The 20,908-nt window shown below is 41.2% G+C and overlaps 1 protein-coding gene across 2 annotated transcripts in view; it reads right to left on the bottom strand.

The window, feature by feature from the left end:
• The window catches only part of LOC119651996 (serine/threonine-protein kinase 32A), a 394,508-nt gene that overhangs the window by 13,065 nt on the left and 360,535 nt on the right, over positions 1–20,908 (bottom strand). For both annotated transcript variants that reach the window (XM_038055918.1, XM_038055919.1), the window contains 2 exons: positions 12,792–12,917; positions 12,446–12,627 (listed from right to left, as the gene is read on the bottom strand). In XM_038055918.1, the coding sequence (XP_037911846.1) occupies positions 12,446–12,627; positions 12,792–12,917 (308 nt within the window). The remainder of the gene's footprint in view (positions 1–12,445; positions 12,628–12,791; positions 12,918–20,908) is intronic.

Raw genomic sequence — 20,908 nt, 5'->3', positions numbered from 1 at the left:
TTAATTAATTACTCAATTAAATACCAATAATATCTTCATGATTATCTGAGAACGAAATCTGAATTCGAGCTTCAATTCATGTCTTACTAGCTAATCTACTCAATGAACTTACACCGCAATTAGTATCACTTTCAAAGTCTTCCTTAACAGAACTGGAATCCTGGCAAGCTCTACTTACTGGGCTTGAATAATTACATCGCCATTTTTGCTTTAGAGGTTTCCTTTTTGGATTTCCTTTAAAAGTCTCCAAGGGTTATCCGTTTCCCGATGGTCATTATTCTTCGAAATTTGTTCAAATTACTGTTTTCCTCATCCTAAGCATTATCGACTTTCCCCGGTTTTCTCATTGCGGGTCAGATTCATGCTTAGCCTTTGTTCGTCCTGACTTAGTTACCCAAGTTCGTTGAACTTTAATTAGCGATTTGTGGAAGTTTGGATATTTACTAAGATAATAGGAACGGAAGTAAACTGTGGGAACATTTTACCGCTTTCTTTCTTATTTATTTCGACACCTTCGGTTTTCCAGTTGCCATGGTCAAGGTTTCCAGATTATCGATTAATGCCTTTTCGAACTCGAAAACTAGGGTGGTGTTAGATAGCAAGAATAAAGGGGCGTTTTCTCTAGGAATTATTTTTATTGACGGTATTCTCCCGTATGCAGAAGTTAGTGATAATAATTGTTCATTGATGAACAAGCAGAAGCAAGTTTGCAGAATATTCATGTGTTGCACACATCTTGAACACTAAAAACCCTTCTCGAGCAGGAAACTGTATATCGTGGCAATCCAGAAAAGGATATTATTAGGCAGGAGAGATTAGATACTGTCTGCAATTTGTAGTCTAGCCTAAAATTGATAGACTTGATAGCTTTCTCCAAACTACAATTTTTATTTTTCAATGTAGATATATATTTCGGGAGCAACTTATCCCCTTCATCAGTACAAAGCAGCAGCTTTGGGGTTTGGAGGAAGCTACTGGTCTACCAATATTAGACAAGAGATTAGGGATATGAAATCGTACACAATCTTTAAAAGCGGGAGTCTAGGGGAAAGAGAAAATTTGGGGTGGCTTTGCTGATAAGACCTTTACTCACTTGTAATATACTTTAAACCAATCAATGAGAGACCGTGTGCGATCAAATACCGATGGGCTAGAACGTTAAGTAAGAAGCAATAGCTGGCCAACGAGACATCAACTGTGAAACCCTGTTCATCCCCTGCTTCGATTCGTCTCAGGTGGCTCGTGGGTTTCACGTTATAGTATGCGAGGTCCAATTCTTCGAGGACTCCGTAAGTCGCTAAGATTAGCGACTCCTGGGAGGGCGTCAAACTCAAAGTCATCTCAAATGAGATGCCCAGGAAACCGGACGTTTGCATCTGGTTACCGAAGATGGATGAATCGGAACAAGCTCGTCCAATTCCTGTGCCTTCGAAACCCCAGGATTCCCATGGAGGACTCCGTGATTATCAAGAAGAAGGCACCCTATGCGGTTAGTCAACCTTTTCTGCTCCATATAAATAAAGAGCGACTGGAGGCACTAGAAAAGATGGATTACAAAGTGCGATTCGGGGTCAGGAATGCAAAGGTGTAGGTGTTCTGCTCCACGAAACCGAAAGACCACTTGGGTCCAATGGACGCCACCAATCGGCGTTTGGAGAAGATGAACATCGGCGGTCCGACGAGGACGGGCAGATAAATCTGCAGCAGTCGAAGTGGGACTCAGTTAATTTGCCACGCTAACACAGGAGCAGTAGATTGGTAGAGCGCGAATCATCAAAGGGCTACAACTAAATGTTATAATTTATTCCACCTCCCAAAATACACTGAATGGGGCAGAACTAGAGCATGCATACTTGACAGGAAGAGTCCGCACGCTTTTCTGCGGACGATATATTTCTTCACATTACATGGCATACGACCGATTAGCTCCGTCAGAAGAACTGGAACATCTGACGTCTAAAATCGCAATAAAGAAGGCCAACCGGCTGCGAGGGAAACGTAAGACAAATGCTTTGGACAGCTCGAAAATCCACGGAAAAGGTGAGTCAATATTTGATTTTTTTTAACACAAAGCCATCGGTGTGCAACAGATCGGAGAACTGTGATGGTTTGGAGGAAGTCCTTGATATCACCCTACTAACCGACAATGGGATTCTTAGTATCGAGAACTGGGGAACTGCTGTATATAAAATTGAGGGCTAGGAAGGTCTGTATAGTTTCCTATGTCCGCAAGAGGACGTTTGCGAGGAAAAAGGGCCTCCGTGCCAGGATGCTTCTCTAGATGTACACAATCGTGATACGTCCCATCCTAACGTACGGTTTTATTCTGGGGTGGCAGACGCTGAGCTGAGATATAGTAGAACGAAGCTTAATAGGATTCAGAGAACCGTTTGTGAGGGTGCTACCGGGGCTCTGCAGTCCTACTCGGTAGATGCTCTCAATGAATGTTATTTTTATACTTTCTTCCTTAACACCTCCCCGTTAAATACTCTATAGTGTGCAGTGTCGATCGGCTACGTGAGTCCGGGTGCTGGATAACGAAGACCTACAGTCATAGTCACATCCAGACGAAGTACCTCGGGAACTCTGAGCACTCCCCACGGACTACGCCATACGAAAGCAGAACTTCATCAGAAACTTTGCTGTGGACTTTCCAAGTAGGGTAGATTGGAAAATCGGTGGCGTGTTGCAAAACTGCAACGCTGCTCTTTAAATTAACGCGGATGGCGCTTCCTCCTCGATGCAAAAACACAACTTCGTAAAGTTCTATGATACAATGAACCAAAGGCAAAATTAGAAAACGTTGGGAGGACTCAATTGAGACCGACAGTCCTCATTGCTAGGTTCTGAATTTAAAAGAACTAAAATGAAATTTTATTTCAGATCCGTAGCAATGGAATTCAGTGTTTTTGTTACGAGCAGTAGCAAAATCGGTTCGTCTGGTATTCGGTGATTGGTTGATCGTAAAGTACATCAGTTGAGGAGTCCAGTTGTATTGATACGTGAAGCAAGGAAGCAAACACTAAGGGGTCCGAACGTGTTGCTCGAATTCAGCCAGGGGGGTATTAACAAAACATTAGATATCCCGTCCAGCAGTGTTTATGGTAATAACGTTTATAAAAATGTTTTAGGAAGTTAATAAAAATAAAAGTAGTGAAACTGACAGTATGTCTGCGCTGTTGCTCATGAACCAATAGTGTAGAAGGGAGCCGATTTAAGGGCTGTTACAGGTAAGAAAGTAAAAAAAGCATCTATGGAGAGTTGACAGATCTCCTCCTATCAGGCGTGTCTTTTCGATAAGGGAAGGGTTGACTACCACGGATGATGAAGAAGGTGTATGCTGACAGAAAACGACTATGGAAAGGAAACTCAAACGAAGAAGAAATGAGTTAAATGCAGTGCCAGTGGTGGATCTGCCCTTGGTCGTCGATATCCAGGATCCATAGTATTTTAATAGCGAGGGACCTCGCTGTTGTAGTACTTAATCTAACAAGAGATCGTCCAGAGGTAGAATTTAGTTTCACGTTAGATCTATTTAAAGGGGTCATCCCGTGTGTCGAATCCGCGGAATCGATTTTTTTTGGCATATATTGTATCTGGATATAGTGTAGAATATATGGGTAAAGTGATTTTTTGATATTCGGAGTCGTTCGGAAATTACAGTGTTAAACACGTGATAAGTCACATGCTAGATTTTTGTCGATAGTCGTAATAAATCCCGAATTTATCGGTCCGAATGACTTTCGAATTACTTCGCTAAAAGGACAAGAATTGAAGCCAAGGCCGTACATGTGTTTCTTGAAGAAACCTAACGTTTATGGACTAGGTATAGTAGATTAATGGTCAGTTAAGGTTTTATGGCTAAAAATCGCATTCTACTTTTTAAATGCGTTTTTCTCGAAACTGCATATTGAAAATCGGCTGCCATAGCGCAAAATTTATCCAACCAAATTCTCTAAAATTTTCACGACTTATTCAGAACATATTTCTACGTCCGCAAACTAGGATAATTGCGATTCATTCAGTAGTTTTTTTTTATTCATTGAAGAAGCCGTAAAAAACACTAAAATTAAAAAAAAAGTTGAACAAGACACCAAAAATTTAGTTTTTAATATTTTTTAATAATCCTTTTTTTTCTTCTTTAAAATGATCGCAGCGCCCTCTAGCGTGGCAGCAGAAAAACACCCTTTTTTTGGAGATGGGTGTATAAATTGCTCTGTATTTCAATAACAAACTATCCGATCCGGCTGAAAAAATTACTATGCACGCTTAAGATATTAATAAATTCGTATTTATATCTTTACACAGTTCTTCACAAAAAATTTCTAAAAAAAGCCAAAAAAACCACCTTCACCCGGGATAACCTCCTTAAGATCAGGATTTTTAAGAGTGATTTCTGTGTCTAATCCCGTCATTGGGCAATGAATATAGGTAGACCCCTGGTTGGCACTGACGAATTCACTGGAAGATACGATGGATTAAATAAGTTCCATACATGAGTTCACGAAGAAGGCCGTTCTAAGTAAGCCAAAGAGGCATAAATGGCATGAGAAAGGTTTATGAAAGAACGTAGAACGATATAGCGTTCCTACTGGCTCCGTTCAAACTGGTAATAGCAGGGAAGCTGAAGATAGTCTGGCTTGTGAACAGGCTTAGAAACAAATGTCTAGGGAGAAATAGATTCTTGGAGTATGCATCTGTGATGAGTACAGGTTGATATGGTGCTAGGACGTACGGCACATCGTGGGACGTACGAAAAAAAGGAATCTGTATTGGAGATCCATGGTGTATGTTTCCATTGAGCAAAATATGTGAAAGTAAGAAACATACGAAAATTCCTGTCGGTTATAGGGTTGAACGGCTACAATATACATATGCATAATAGTTCTTTTAGGACACAGTGCAACTTCCCTTGGTACGATTATTATTAATATTGGGGTAGAATTGGATTAAAATTTCGAGCCTGAATAAAGTGAGGTCAGCTTGGCGGTAGTAAAGGCGAATCTGGTGTTAGATTGACGCTGATGCGAAGCATAGTTTTCTGGACTAGAAGCCAGCAAATTGAAAATTCGTTACTGTGACGAAGCATGAGAAGAATAACCTAACATACGCCGTGATAAAAGGAGTTTCAAAAGTGAAATAGAAGTTACCAATTTTATAACTGCATATCTGGCGAAAAAAATCGCCATGTGATAGCAAATATTTTATTCAAGGATTTAAACGATCGGCTCCTAACGATAATGTGTAACTGAAGACCACCTGGGGACCAATAACAAACAGAATTGATGGATGATTTACATGACAAGGTGGTCCCTGATAATACCTTGATCGGACGTGTGATGGGGAAATGCGGTTTTGGGGAGAGTAATAACAATAGTGGGGCGTTTTTGGACTTCCATCACCTCGCCATTGGCGGTACACTGTACATAGTCAACCGGATTTCAATTGACCGGCAACGGTGCATCTAAGCAGATCGAACGTATCGTGATCAGCAGCTGGTCTAGGATCTATTTCTTGTATGTGCAAAATAAGCGAGGCAATGGTATCGGCTTCAAGTGAGGCCATCACTGGATGGTCGCTTGCTATCGTCTGCGCAACGCGTCTGCATTTACCCGCAGGGGTGGAGAGCCTCGACCCCCGACGTCATCAGGGTTCGCTTTCGTGACTCTGTGCTTTTTTCCCTGGCGATGTGGGCGACTACAAAAATTTGGAAACGGATCGGCGAAGATAGGGATCACTTTATTGCGTTTGAGACAAAATTCGGTAATTTTTTCTTTTGTGGCCTTATTCACAAAATAAATATCGTATAACTTTACCATCCGCAGCTATCCGTCGGCAATTTTTACGTTATCTTGTAGCCTGATAAAAGTAATCACTCTATTGGAGAACGCTACAACTTTTGCAAATGGTGCCAATTGTCAATTCGGTTTTGACATTTGTGAAGGAAACAAGTGCACAGTACAAATCGACAAGTCATGAATCGGTTTACTCCGCAAGAACGTGGAATACTTGTTTCCATTTTTTGTGCAACAATTCGTTGGTTGTGTTCGCGCTGTGGACGGCGCACGCTAAAGAGCTATGATTACTGATTTTTTTCTTCACATTGCAATGGCGCACATTGCTCAAGCCATAACCGATATTCTGAAGGACGCATTTCCGGGTCGCTTGATCTCTCGTTTTAGTGATTGCACTGGCGGCTAGATCACCATCATTTAACCGCTCCGGACTTCTTTTTATGTTTTTTTTTAAGGTGCGGGTTTACGTCAAAAAGCCTCAAACTAAAAATGCGAGAACCTGTCGCCCGAAGTTCTTTCAAGAGTGATGGAAAATGCTATAAAACCATAAAAATAAACAAATTTCACAGAACCAGCTTCGGGTATATAAGTTTTGTGTGCATCTTATGTGAGAAACTTTCTATGCACATTTTTCCATTCGTATATGGCTAAAAATCCAAAATATTCCTTCATATTTTTTTCAACAGACGTATTCACAGCCGTAGATAGTATGCTCACCCAAACAAACCAGTGTGCAGAAAAGTTGCATAACATTGCCATTACCGAATGGTAAAGAGTAAGAGAAATCATTCTTGCAACTGAAAGAAAGACTTTGTAGTGCACCGATTCTGGCATACCTTACTCCGCTAGAGAAGTTCGTGTTGGACGCAGATGCAAGCAATTACGGAATTGGGGGAGTTTTGTCACAGGTTATTGATGGATAAGAGAAAGTTATATTTTAGCAAAGTCGTGGGGAAACCAAGGAACTATTGTGTCATACAACGGGAGTTGTTGGCAGTAGTTGAATAGAAACATTTCCATATGTACCCCTATGGACAGCCATTTCATTTCAGGACGGACCATGCTGCTTTACGGTGGCTTCTACAGTTCCAAAATCCGAAAGGACAACTGACTCTTTGAATTGAGAAACTCGGAAGTTATTTTCATATTAAACATCGTAAAGAAGGGCAGCACGGAAATGCATATGCATTGTCAAGACGACCGTGTGGTGTGGAGTGCAAGTTCTGTAGCCGTGCAGAAAGAAAAGCCGGAATCATCGACATTCTTCTAGTAAAGGTTTTACCTGATGAGGAATGACTAAAGAGCATATACGAAAAGACCAGAAAAATGATTCTGATCTAGCCATAATAATAGAGTTTAAAGAGAAAAACCAGAATCCTGTTTGGGAAGACATTCCAAATGAAAGTCCAACCGCAAAGGCTTATTGGGCTCAATGGCAGAGCCTCCAGTTGGAAGATGGATGTCTTTATCGTGTCTGGTAAAGCGAGGATGGAGAACCCTTACAAAAGCTAATCATCGTTCCAAAGGCGAAAATAAATGAAATCATTGAGGAATACCATTAGGGAACAAGCGGTGGACACCTGGGTATAATCCAAATCATGGAGAAAATGAAGCGTAGATTTTATTAGATTGGATGCCGACAGTCCGTGGCTGACTGAATAGGAACATGCGTGCAATGTATATCTGCAAAGGGACCACAAACACGAAGTCGGGGAAACCTACGGAAATATACTAGCACCTTTCGAGCGCATTGCCATATATATAGCGGGGTCGCTTTCAACAAGCAGCAAAGGCAATAAGCATGTGCTCGTCATTATCAACTATTTTAGTAAATGAGCGCAAGTATATCCAATATCCAACCAGGAGGTAAAAACGTGCGCGGACATATTTGTGGAAAATTGGGTATGTCGGTTTGGGGTTCCGTTAGGATTACACACAGCCAAAGGAAGAAACTTTGAATTGGAGTTTTTCAAAAATGTATATATGGATGAGTGTATCTGCAAAACCCGAGCAACGCCAATGCATCCACAATCAAATGGAATGGTAGAAAGATTTACACTGAAAGAATATCTTTAGAAGGTCGCCGGCAAGGACCATAAGAGCTGGGATCAAGTAGAGAGGATGAAGGCAAGGTACGACTTAAGGGTAAATTCTGAAGGCTTTTTCGAGGGACAACTGGTGCTACTTCATTATCCACAACGCAGAGAAAGGAAATCGCGAAAGCTGCAGTCACAATGGGAAGGGCCTTATCGAGTAGTGAAAAGATTAAATAACGTCGTCTATCGGATCCAAAGGTTTGGGAATAACAAAGCGAAATTAAAAGTAGTGCACCTGGACAGACTTGCTTCCTTTTAAACGTTGGGGGGATAGCAGCAATTCTTGTTCGTAGAATTAGAACAAATTGCATTGGTTATAGATACACCTCGAATTGTACTAGTTGAAGGAACTGTTTTATAATTAATTGTGCAGTACGGTTGCATAATTTAGTGTCAAATCAGCGCTTATATTAAAGTTATAGAACGGGTTTTTGTTTAGTGCTACGCAGCGGTACGAGTCGTAACAGTATATTGAATACTGCTTGTTCATTATATCACAAATATATCTATCTGAATTAGACACTACCCCAAAGCTTCATTAGCATATACATATAAGTATGTATGATACAAATGTCTGGCTTGAGTAATTGACACTGATATATAAATGATTGAAAAATTAAAACGAAATGTTTCCTTGGGATTCCCTTTCATATGAGCTTACTTTATTGTGGTATTGACAAATTGATATGTTATGATGAAATTCACATAAGACGGAAAAGTTTCACCTTCTATAACTTTGTTAACAATAGTTGGATTTGCTTTAAACTTTCCAAAGTTATGCCTCCCCTATACATACATATACATATATATTTTTTACTGCCAGTATCAACTTAAGGGAGTTTCCGGTTAAATTTCTAAATATAAGAGTATACTATTATCAACTTTATTTATGCAGATATCGAAACGAGATGTATTTTTGGGTCTAGATTTCGTTTAGAGACACCACTTTGATTTTTTCGGATTTTTCGGTTGGATAGGTTCTGAGAAAGAGACTTGTTACACTTTTCCGGGGCTATATTGTTAACTCTCACTGTCCACGTGAGATCAAATATGGGCCCAGCTTCGAAAAGTAATTTAATTTAATTGAGCCCTTTCATTTGACAACCCACATGACCACATTTTGTGAAAAAAAATTTGCATCCTTCATTCGCCTCCATTGCATTCCATGGAGTCCACCCTTACACGCAATACAAAATAGCGCCACTTGCTGTATGTAAAGGGATCCACTGACCACACATTCTCACCAACTTTCATGACAATCGGTCAAGCGGTTTCCCAATAAATCGGGTATGATAGACAGACAGACAGATATTGGCTCGATTCTAATAAGATTTTGCTTCACACAAAATCTTAAAAATTACAGCAAAAGAACATCGGGTGATTACTTTTGCCCTATCTTGTATAATATAAAGTCTCCTGAATATAAAAATTAATTTTTTTTTGAGAATTATGGGGTCCTAAGGCCGCATGAACTTAATGCTGAACCGGAACAAATGGGGAGCAAATTACTCCCTCTTTTTTTGGTGCACGGACCCTTGTTTAGGGCTTAGCACCCAAACCCTCAAAACGTTAGGCGATGACAGCTTTACGGTTTCTTACCAGGGCAGAGGCAAATCGTCAGATGCTGCCTCACCTCTGCCTTGGAAGCAGCGTGACCGAAGCGGTCTGCTGATTATATACTCCTTTATATAATTCGCAGAACACAACATGACTAGAGCTGAAAATATTTTTTTTTGAGACCCCATGTCCAAAGTATGCATCAACTTAATGCTGGTGGCGCACTTAACATACGATCAATTTCTGCACCCGCATATATAAGTATAGTACTCGGTAATAGCCAATGTTGGTTTGTTTGGGGTGCAGTTAGAAAAAAATATGAAGAAATATTTTGGATTTTTAGCCATATAATAATAACAATAATCGTTGGTACAACAATCCATATTGGATCAGGGCCTTGAAGTGTGTTAGAACACTTCATTCAAGACCGTAACCATCCTCTACAGTAGTACACTGTAGGAGGCAGTGTGGTCAGCATTGCGCTCGTCCGAGATTGTTATCCTGATTTGACTCAGGTACTCATTCACAGCTGAGTCGACTGGTATCCGACATCAAATCACGATACAAATCCCACTGCCACCAGTGAGATTTGAACTGCGAGCTTTTGTATGAGAGCACTTTAAAAGAGCTGTAGATCAAAAGTTACTGATTTTTAATTTTTATTACGACATTACTAATTTACATTTGACGAGCTAGAACTCTCTCCGCACCTACAAAAAAACAATTTCTGCTTTGTATCTTTTCTACATGAAATGTTTGAACATGAATAACTCGAAAACTACTACTTGTACGAACGATTTTCACACAACATTTTTTGCTTAGAATCGACCATTTAATCGATGGCTGAGGTTATTTCGAAAAAAAATGTCCACCCGGAGGGGATGCGCACATTATCACTATATAACTTTTGTTTCTCATGCAACCTCCATCCAAATTTCACGTCAATCGGTTTTGACATAAAGAATTCGGAGGGCGCACCGAGTTTTCGGTCTTAACGACTGGACTAATAAATAGCTCGACTACGCAAAAAGTCATGATTGGTCAAATAGCTCTGGATTTGGAGGAGATGGCTTAAAAAATTCGCGTTCTAATGGGTAGAGGCGTTGATCAATTTGTATATCTTACAAGCGTTGCTTCTGTTTGCGGTTGTACCGAATGTAACGTCTTTCTACCCGTGGTTTATGGAAAAGCGGAATTGGTAGTGGATAAATCACATGTTAAGAAAGGGCGACTTCATTCTAGATTATTCCATGCAGTGCAACTGTCCTAGAATGGCCGGCAGTGGGTCGCTCTAGAACGATGTGACACAGAACCACGGAGAACAAGGAGGGAAGAGTGCAAACTTCTGAAAAAATCGTAGGATTAGTTGAGGCACATTGTCAAGGACTGACATCGCTGGCGCGGTGCGCTTAACGTGCTATATATAGAGGGTGCGGCAGCATAACTTCCTTTTTTCAAAACTCAATAAAAACTATTGTATGCATCGGAAAATATTTATTTATTTTTTATAATGTAGGTACATGTCTAAAGTTTTTATTTACATTGTTTTGAAGATCAAATCTGTTAGGTGACGTCCCCCATTCTCCATACATTGCGTAAACCGATTTCTGGTGTTTGTCATGACTCTTGTTAGCATAACAGGTGTTATGTTGGCAATTTCTTCTTGGATGTTGGTCTTCAAATCTTGTAGGGCTCTTGGACGGTTCACATAAACACGGGATTTCAAAAAACCCCATAGGAAAAAATCACATCGATGCTCTTGAAGTGTGCTGTTGTACCGTCTTGTTGGAACCAAGTGTCCCCCAAATCCAAATTTTCTAGCCGTGGGGAAAAAAAATTCTGTAGCATGTTTACATACCGGTCCGAATTCACTGTCACTGTAACCTCATTTTCCTCAAAAAACCAGGGACCAATAATTCCAGCTGAGGAAATTGCACACCACACTGTGACTTTGGGTGAATGCAAAGACTTTTGATGCAATTCTCCAGGGTTGGTGTCAGCGTAGTAGCGCATGTTTTGTTTGTTAACCGACCCACACAAATGAAAATGGGCTTCATCGCTAAAAAGAACAATAGCACCCTTGGGAACGACATCAAGAAGAAGCTCACACGCGTTCATCCGAGATTTGAAGTCACGTTCTGAAAGTTGCAGCACTATCGCCATCTTATAGGGATGAAAATGAAGATCATCACGAAGAATTCTTCTCACAGAATGATCGGATAGTCCAAGGGCAGATGCGTGTTTGCGCGCAGAACGCCGTGGCGATCGCAACATTGACGCTCTCACTGCTTCAATGTTCTCAGGTGATCTAACGGGCCGAGGGACTCCAGTTCTTCCTTTTGTCGCACTTGCAGTTTGTCTGAATGTAGTGACCCATGTAACAATTGATTTGCGGTCTGGGACGGGAGCCAACGGGGCTAAATTAAAACGATTCCGAAATGCACGCTGTGTTGCAATAACCGAACATCCGCTTGAAAAGTAAACCTCAACGGCAAAGGCACGCTCCTCACTATTCCAACGCATAATGGCGACTGAACCATGTCGGGACAAATCTTTACAGTATCCCCTCTTGAACGAGACCACTAGCGCTCCGCTATGACATCAACTAACTGAGTGGCGCGCATTTTAAAAAAGGAAGTTATGCTGCCGCACCCTGTACAACATAGGAGTTTAGGGGCAATCATTGACAGTTCTATTACCCATTCATGTAGTGTCCATCAGTTTTGAAAATTCTGTAACACTTAAAAAAAAAATTCGCTAATTTCTAGTCGTTGAATTTCGGTGGAATTTCAAAGGATGTTGAATTGCATTTATCATATTATAATATGTGTAGGAAACGATAAGAAAAAATTATTTTTGGGAAATCACATTGACTAAGGCTAAGGTTGGTTCACTTGCATCAGTGAGTTCAAATTTGATTCCTTTACGTCCGTAAAGAGTGTTCGTGTGGGGCAGCAAAGTAGCTGGCAAGAGTACATAGAAGAAAAGAATACTTACCCTACTAAGAAGATCAACAAAATTACTACTCCAGTAACGTGGATAATGAACAGCTGTATTGAGAATATTCTTCACTTCGGTTAACGGTGTACACGAGTGAACAATAAATGGGCGTCCGCCCGCCCGCATTTCATACGCTACGATTCCCAACGACCACCAATCCACGGGGTAGCTGTAGCCAGCTGCAAAGACATAATAAAACATTAACAATTTCCTGCCGCTTTGTATCGTTGGATCCTGCGACAAAACTATTATTCTACCCATTCACCCCCAGGTACACCCATTTGCATATTGGATTCATTCCCTTATACATTCGCCCACTCACTACCTGCACAGATAGACTTACCAATTTCCTCTAAAGCACAGGCAAAAACTTCGGGCGCCATATACGGTTTTGTGCCAGACATACTGGACGCCAGACCATCACGTTGCAATCTCGTTGCAATATTGAAATCGGTGAGATGTGCATGTCCTGGAAAAACAAACAGGTCATGAAAAACTATACAATAAAGTTGTGTATATATTTGATCACTAAGTGAAAATCGGGAAAATAAAAACACGAGAATGGAACGGAAAAATAAAAGGCCTTTTCGGAGAACAATGGTGGTATAAAAAGAATGATTTTCAGGCGGAAACCAAATTGGCCATGGATAATTTGCAGTAAAAATGGAGAAAATATCCGGAACGGATTTTCTTTTTCTGGCAAATGGAAATGTCGCTGACCACACCATCAAATGTAGCTCGGGATAATGCCATGCTCTGGGCAATATATGGATGTTTGGTCGTATTCATTGTTGTCCTAGCTATCTTTACAATTTCGGAATGAGAATTAATTGGTACCCATTTACCAATGAAACCAAAATGAAAAAGAAATTAATGGAAGGAGGCGCCAGTAATGAATTTCAGCAAAGTGGAATGAACACATTAATGGCAATAGGTTAATTGGTACCAATTGGGGGTAAATACGTACTTTCTACGCCTGTTGTCAGACATAATAATTAGTGGAATTTCTATTATCCTTCTTGGGCGTATTGTTATGGCAAACACACGTTATCATAGAACTTTGGTTTGAATTCGAAAATCTGGATCTATGGTACTGTATTACTAATACACATGTATGTACATGTGAAGGTACCAGTAAAGGCTGATGAAATAGAGGTCGGACCTCCGTTATAATTTGTCTTTGGTCTTGAGCTTATAAATTTTTGAGTTGCTCAAAAGTATTTTCAATCGGAATCGAAGCCAAACTTTTTAATGCCTCCTTCGGCTGCCTGTCTCTCACACTCAAAGCACCTAGTTAAACTTATTGTCACCAAATTCCTGAGTATATGTATGTGGTCTAAAAAACCTTTTACATTTAAAGAATCGCACAATTTTATGTTGAGTTCAAGAAGAAGCTTCCCCTATATTGGAGCTAGGGCTTAAAATATTATACTCTCTATAAAGTACAAAAGGTTTTGTTCTCGAGGAAACCTGGAGTACAAATTTTTGTACCAGCGTAGATTATAACTTAGGATCATATGATTCCCTTTCAATATCTTTATTGGAAGCGAATCCTTTTGTTGTTATTAAATTTTCGTTAAGTCAAATTCGGCTACATCGTGTGAGTTCTTTTCAATTTAAAACACGGAGTCCTTGTTTCATATTGACGTGAATCATTTTATATACTGAAAGAATATATACCGACTCCAAATCAACCATATGCTGATCCAAGAGCAATTGACTGTATATTTCACGTGCGCACTTTCCGAGAAAATAACTGTGACTTGATACTTAGTGAAAGCCGCCTATCGATCCGTATACCCACAAACCATGGGAAAAGCCAGTCAGACGTGCACGACGGCATATCGATGTCAAATATTTACAAATCCTGAAAAAAGCAGTCTCCCAAAAAAATCGATGCCAATAGACTTCTTATTTTTCTTCAGTCGGTCTTTTGATCGTTTTTCGTTAGGTTCGACATTCAGACCAATCTTGGCAAGCGAACACTTGTTAGCGCCAATTACGTGATTATAACATCGAAGACGTCTCTCTCGCAATTTTCCCACGATCAGTACTACCCCATATTGATCGCAGGTATCCTTATTCCGGTCGTGATCAAGACATGTTATGCCACTGTTTCAACTTAATATCTTCGTCTCTATTACCGCGAGGCGCCATTCATTGTCTTTTGTAGTCGGTCAACATTCAGAATAATAGAGGGCGATAGGGTAGACGACCCTGCGGTAAATTTTCAACTTGAGTTGTTCGTTGATACATCGATCCAAAAAACATCACTTCATCCAGGTTGTGCTAATGCGTGAAGTAATTTCATAACGCAGTTCTCTATTGGCTGATAGTATTGACCCGAGATATTTAAATTGCTCAATTCTGGACAGGTCACTGCCGCTGACAGTGATTGTGCCTGTTTCATGCGGATCGGTCGTCAAAAATTCAGTTTTATTCAGATTCAATCTAAGACCGTGTTGTATGAAACGATCATTCCATTTTTGGACAAGTTGCTCGAGATCATTTTTGCTATTAGATGCTAGGAAAACATCTGTATAAAGTAGTGTAGGGCGCTGGACGTTGGATGTCCTGTGTGACATTGTCAATAATTAAAATAAAGAGGAGTGGTGGCAGGGCGCTTCCTTGATGAACACCGACAGCAACACGAAGCGGTTTTGATATGCCCACCAGGCGTCGAATTTTACTTTTCTGGTCATGGTAGAGCAACTTAACCCAGCGCACGAGTTTTTCTGGTACTAGATGTTACTGCAGACCATACCGGATGAACTCATGTGGCGTACGGTCAAAGGCCTTCTTTAGATGCAGAAATGCTTCTCGCGGTGCTTCCTCATGATTAATTCTTGATAAATCTGGCTTAGTTTGGTTGTACGTAACATCGGCGCTTTCAAAAATCTTCATGGTATGGGACAGCGACCGGAATGGACGGTAATTTGAACACTCTTTTGGGTTACCTTTCTTTTTCCATAGTGGAATATTGCTTACCATTCAGATGGCGTTCCACCTTCTGAAGAGCTCACTGAGCCACAGTGTTTGGTCCCAGCTCTTTGCTCGGATGCGAGTCGTCAGGTCCTGTTGCATTCGTATTATTGCTTCCTCAACTTCGGTGTGCTGACAGATGGAATTCCTACAAATGCTAGCAATGCTCGTGGAAGAAATCTTTCCATTGAGACCTGCTCGAAATATTCCCGTCGATCGGTAAGCAAAGTACTGCTCTTGTCATTAATGCAACAGAAGTGTTCGGTATCCTCTGTGCGTTGGAGTTGGTTTTTGACAAGTCGATCATTATCATTCCGAGTGTCCAATTCATCGTAAAGATCTTTCTAATGTGATCGGTTTACTCGCTTCCCGTTTTATCGTCGAGAAACTTATGATAGAGGTGTTTTTCCCACGGACCTTCGTTTGAGCATCGTCATTCCAAAGCCAACTATCTTGGGTCATGAACTTAGTGAATGAATGAATTTTTAGAAAATTTTGGAAAAAAATATCACAGTTTTTAATCCGGGAAAATTTTCTAAAACTAGGATAAAAAATATGATAATATAATATTATTAACTTTTTTGTGCCGAATATCGAAATGGAGGGTATTTAGAGGCCTAGACACTGGTGTGAATCGGTGCAACTACTTCTCAGAAAACTCCGTGTGGAGGATATACAGAGAGCCAAGGAGGCAGACAGCCGGATCTCCCATCGGCCGCGACACCAGGTCGTGGATAGAGGCATATCCATTGATGTGTAAATATGGGTTCATGTACTTTCTTTTCCGATTGTCCATAGGCGAAAATTGATGGATCGAGAGGAAATTGCTGGCCGAATATGGTGGTTTCGACCCCCCCTCCCCCGCCCATTGGTCCAATAAGGACGACCGCAGGAAATACTCTAAAATCATGGAATTGACCCATCCAGGAGAAGTTCTTCTATTTTCCGACCTCCACCAATACCAAAAAGGGCAAAAACGAGAGCTTAGAAAGCACATTAATCCGGCCAAGATTTACAGAAAACAGAAGCTTGACATGGAGGAGCTACACTTCATGCAGCTTGAAGTAAAAATAGCTGAGTTGTCCAAGTTTATGAAGGACAAGCCTAACGTGCATCAAAAACATGATGAGAGCCAATAGTAGGTCGTAGAAGGGAGAAAGAGTACACAAGAAAATGCTGAAATCAGCCTTTCAAACAATGCCATCGGCGGCCCAGGTGACACCTAACCGAAGTGCCATCGACCTGGTACCAAATAAATGAGTGCGGGAGAAAGATGGTGATCCTCTGGTGAATGAAGAGGGACCTTAGAAGAAAAAAAGCATGCTAGTATAGGGGTTACAAATAAGTTCTGTCGGTTTTTTCTTTAAATTTGAAGCTTTATTGTGAAAAATTGTTTATACATTCATTGTTCAAAGTATTGCCCATCGCTAGCCACAACTTTCTTCGATCTTCCAGACAATTCATAGATACCATCGCGCCAAAAATTGGCCTGCTTGGCCGCTATCCACTCATCGAGCCATTTTTTGAGTTCGTTGTAATTGGAGAAGTGCTGGTCAGCCAGGCCATGCTGCATCGACCGGAACAAATAGTAATCAGAAGGAGTAATGTCTGGAGAGTACGGCGGGTGGGGTAGGACTTCCCATTTCAACGTTTCTAGATATGTTTTAACGGACTGTGCAACATGTGGACGAGCATTGCCATGTTGCAAAGTAACTTTATCATGCCTTTGCTGGTATTGCGGCCGTTTTTTCTTGAGTTCGCGGCTCAAACGCATCATTTGACGTCGGTAGAGTTTGCCCGTGACCGTTTCGTTCGGTTTTAGCAGCTCATAGTATACCACACCCAGCTGGTCCCACCATATACACGGCATGATCTTCTCACCATGAATATTCGCTTTGGCCGTCGATGATGAGGCCACGTTGCCCGACGCTTGGGATTATCGTAATGGATCCACTTTTCATCGCCAGTAACTATTCGATGCAGAAAACCCTTCCTTTCTTGTCGTTGGAGCAGATGTTCGCACGTGAAAAAACGGCGTTCGACGTCTCTTGGCTTCAGTTCATACGGAACCCAACTTCCGACCTTTCGGATCATTCCCATTGCTTTTAAACGGAAATGGCTTGCTGAGTGACTCCAAGTGTTTTTCCAAGTTCTTCTTCCGTTTGCGATGTATCTTGGTCGAGCAATGTCTCTAATTCTTCATCTTCAAAAATTGTTGGCCGTCCGGCGCGCTCTTCGTCTTCCAAGTCAAAATTGCCACTTTTAAATCGTCCAAACCACCTCTGACACGTTCGTTCAGATAGAGCATGGTCACCATAAACTTCCACCAAAATGCGATGACTTTCGGTTGCTTTTTTCTTCATATTGAAATAATGAAGTAGAACTCCCCGCAAAAACACATTATTTGGTACAAAATTGGCCATTTTCGTTGATGAAAAAAGTATTGTTGTTTACACTTCAATTAAATAATTTATACTGACGTTTGTTCCTATTGACAGTAGCTTTCCGATGAATGTTTGGAAATGTGGGTCAATGGAATAAAAAACAAGCTACGCCATCTATAGTGAAAACGGACAGAACTTATTTGTAGGCCTATTAGTTCCGAAGAACCGAACTAAAAGTATAAAAGGGAGGACGTCTGTACCACAAGATGCAATCATCGTCCGAAGCGAAGCCTAAGGGAACTAAAAATGGTGGAAGGTGCGAAATCGCACAGCGGCAATTGTTATCTCCAGCATGGGAAATCCGTCGTCCGCGGAGATACAAAAAAAGGTCGAAGCTGGCTCCATCCTAAAAGATCTAGGCGGATATGTCAGCAAGACCCAAAGAGCTCTGCAAGCCAATCTCTTGTTTGAGCTGAAAAAATTCAGTTTGGGCAAAACTGGAGGCTTTCATAACCAATTGGAAAACTCCCTTGGAGAGTACGCCACGGACAAATAGGAGATCTATGGGAGTGCAAAGGTCTCGACGAAGTAACATGCAGTGCAGAAATCTGCATTGCACTGAAGGAACAATTTAAATTTGAGGAACTAGGAGAAGAATTCATCGTGAGTTTAAGAAAAGCCTCTAACGGTAACAATGCGGTTACCAGTGAAGGTAATGCTGACATTTTTTGTCAGCACGGAAAGTTCGAATCAGAGGAATTCTCTGCCGTTTTTCAATAGAACCTTATCATTGCAGGGCCGTTTATTTCTATCTCTAATCTGATATGGAAATAGCCATCATAAGTGAACTAGTGCCGATTTAGGTATGCAGCCGCCAAGCTATATAATTCACTATGAATCAGCCGGTTACTTTTCGTGGGGGAAAATAAGCGATGTGTACAGGTAAAGCTGCTACGCCCGTAGTCTCACATTGTCTGAGTTTGAAGATACGCTGGACAACCTTGTTCATGAAACAAGCGGATAAAGCCCAAAAGTGATTGTCGGTCATTTTAATCCGGGAGCTCTCGAATGGGGAATCAGAGAAAACAACGCAAAGGGTTGAAGACCCCATCACTGGTAAAAGACTCAATCAGGGTGGAACAGTGAACTTGCCGGCCTTCGATCAGTCTGCCAGATGAAAAGAGAGCATGCATATAGGCAAGCCAATAAAAACCTTAAATTCCAGCGGGAATGTCCTCTACTCCGAAGCGGATGTAAATACGTAGGAGGGCGCCATCACTCAGACGCCGTTGATCCCCATAGATCACGAGCTCTACCACGTTGTTGGAACTTTTTCAGAAGCTTTCTCTCAAAAAGAAAGGGCTGTGAACACCTTTCAAAGATCTCTGGATGTGGCAGCAATTCCTGAAGTAACCACAGATGGGCTGTATGAGTTCTACAGCAGAATAGATGACAACAAAGCTCTGCGCCTAGGCCGAATACTGAATACAGGTCCTAAGCTCGCTATGAAGTCCAGAGCGTACATGTGCGCTGGGTTGTTCGAAGCGTGTTCCCACATATCTCGTTGCCGTTGTCGATAGCCAGTTGCAGGAACAACATGGGTAACGATGTACTTAATCTTCCGGTTTCGAGTTGTGTTCACAAAACATTCCGAAGATTCTGAGATATACTCATGCAACGCAATCAGTGCTATTGGAGAATGTTGAATTGATGCCGCGGCATACCTACAGTTTGCTTGTAGCCATGGTGGTGGGTTTCACCATGCTATATGCAGTCGCAGTTCCCCATCGGTCTTTTATCGTCAGCGAAAAAAGTTGAAAAGGAGAGACCTATAATTAGAAGGCAACAGCGGTGGATGGAAGATCAATTATAGTCTCACAAAAATTCATGCTGACCATGGAGGATAACGGCAGTACCTGTACAGGCTCCCGGAGGACTCAGCTCATATATTCTTCCAATGCTGAGGTCTGTAGAGGAAAGCAGATACCCGGAGGAACTGTAGCCAAAATGCAATCACTGGAAAATTTTGCCTGGAAAATTCTATGTTCCAGGATTGCAACGATCCAGGGCCACCTGGAAAAGCAGAAATAGTTAGGAAGGCGCGGTTAGGAACGCCGCGGCAAGATGAAAGGAGACCTAGCTAAAATGAGCTAACTCCGCCATGTGATGTAATACGGGTGGCCTCACGGGGCAAGGGAGAAAAGGGGGTGGTTTTAGTGGGTAAAAAAACAAGTCTTATACAGCAATATTTGATTGAGTGGGAATCTTTACCATAGCTTGTAGAGTTAAAACTATTCACACTTTTGACCTTATAACCTTGTTAGCAATAGTGTGATTTCTATCAAATTTAGTAGTATTAGACTCTATGGCATGCCATACATTACATCAAAACTTGATGTTTCTAAGATAAGCTTGAGACGTGTTCCAAATCAACTTCTAAAAAATATACTAACAATAAATATGATAATATATTTTGACTATTATTAACTTTATTTTAACAGGTATTAACACAGAGGACATTTTGACGGCTGGGCACCGTATAATGACTTCTTTCGACTTTTTGGTTTCGGTTTTCTGCGAATAGGTCCATGCAAGCAATTACCACTTTCCAGCCCCTGCATATTCCTATTTTGTATCAAACGGCAAAACTGATACCAGGATTGGAAAGTACTCATCGGGACCTTCCATTTCATACACATGATTATATTAAATTCAGAGTTACCATCTTTCTACCAGATGTTGTAACAATAGGTGTAATCGCTTCTGAGATAATACGCGTCACAGACAGGCAAATAAACAGACAGACTGATAGACAGCATATATGTCTATAGTTGCTATGCTCCTCCAAGCATGGATATAAAAGGACGAAGGTCAAAACTCATCATCGGTACCTTTAATTCATGTACCTAGGGCAGCTCATTGACGAATGCAGGAAGGCCTTGTCTCTTGAATGCTTCCGCCATATCGCCTAACGATGGCCAGGTTGATGCTTATCGGAAATGGACGTCTAGTTCGGTAGTGGATCTGCCAAGCATGACTGGTGGAGGATCTTCTCTGAGTCATGGAAACGACATAGGCAAGTGTTGTTATCTTA

Source organism: Hermetia illucens, chromosome 3 (genome assembly GCF_905115235.1).
Source record: "Hermetia illucens chromosome 3, iHerIll2.2.curated.20191125, whole genome shotgun sequence".
Taxonomy (NCBI): Eukaryota; Metazoa; Arthropoda; class Insecta; order Diptera; family Stratiomyidae; genus Hermetia; species Hermetia illucens.
The sequence above is the reverse complement of the archived record's forward strand: the minus strand, read 5'-3'. Positions and strand labels throughout refer to the sequence as shown.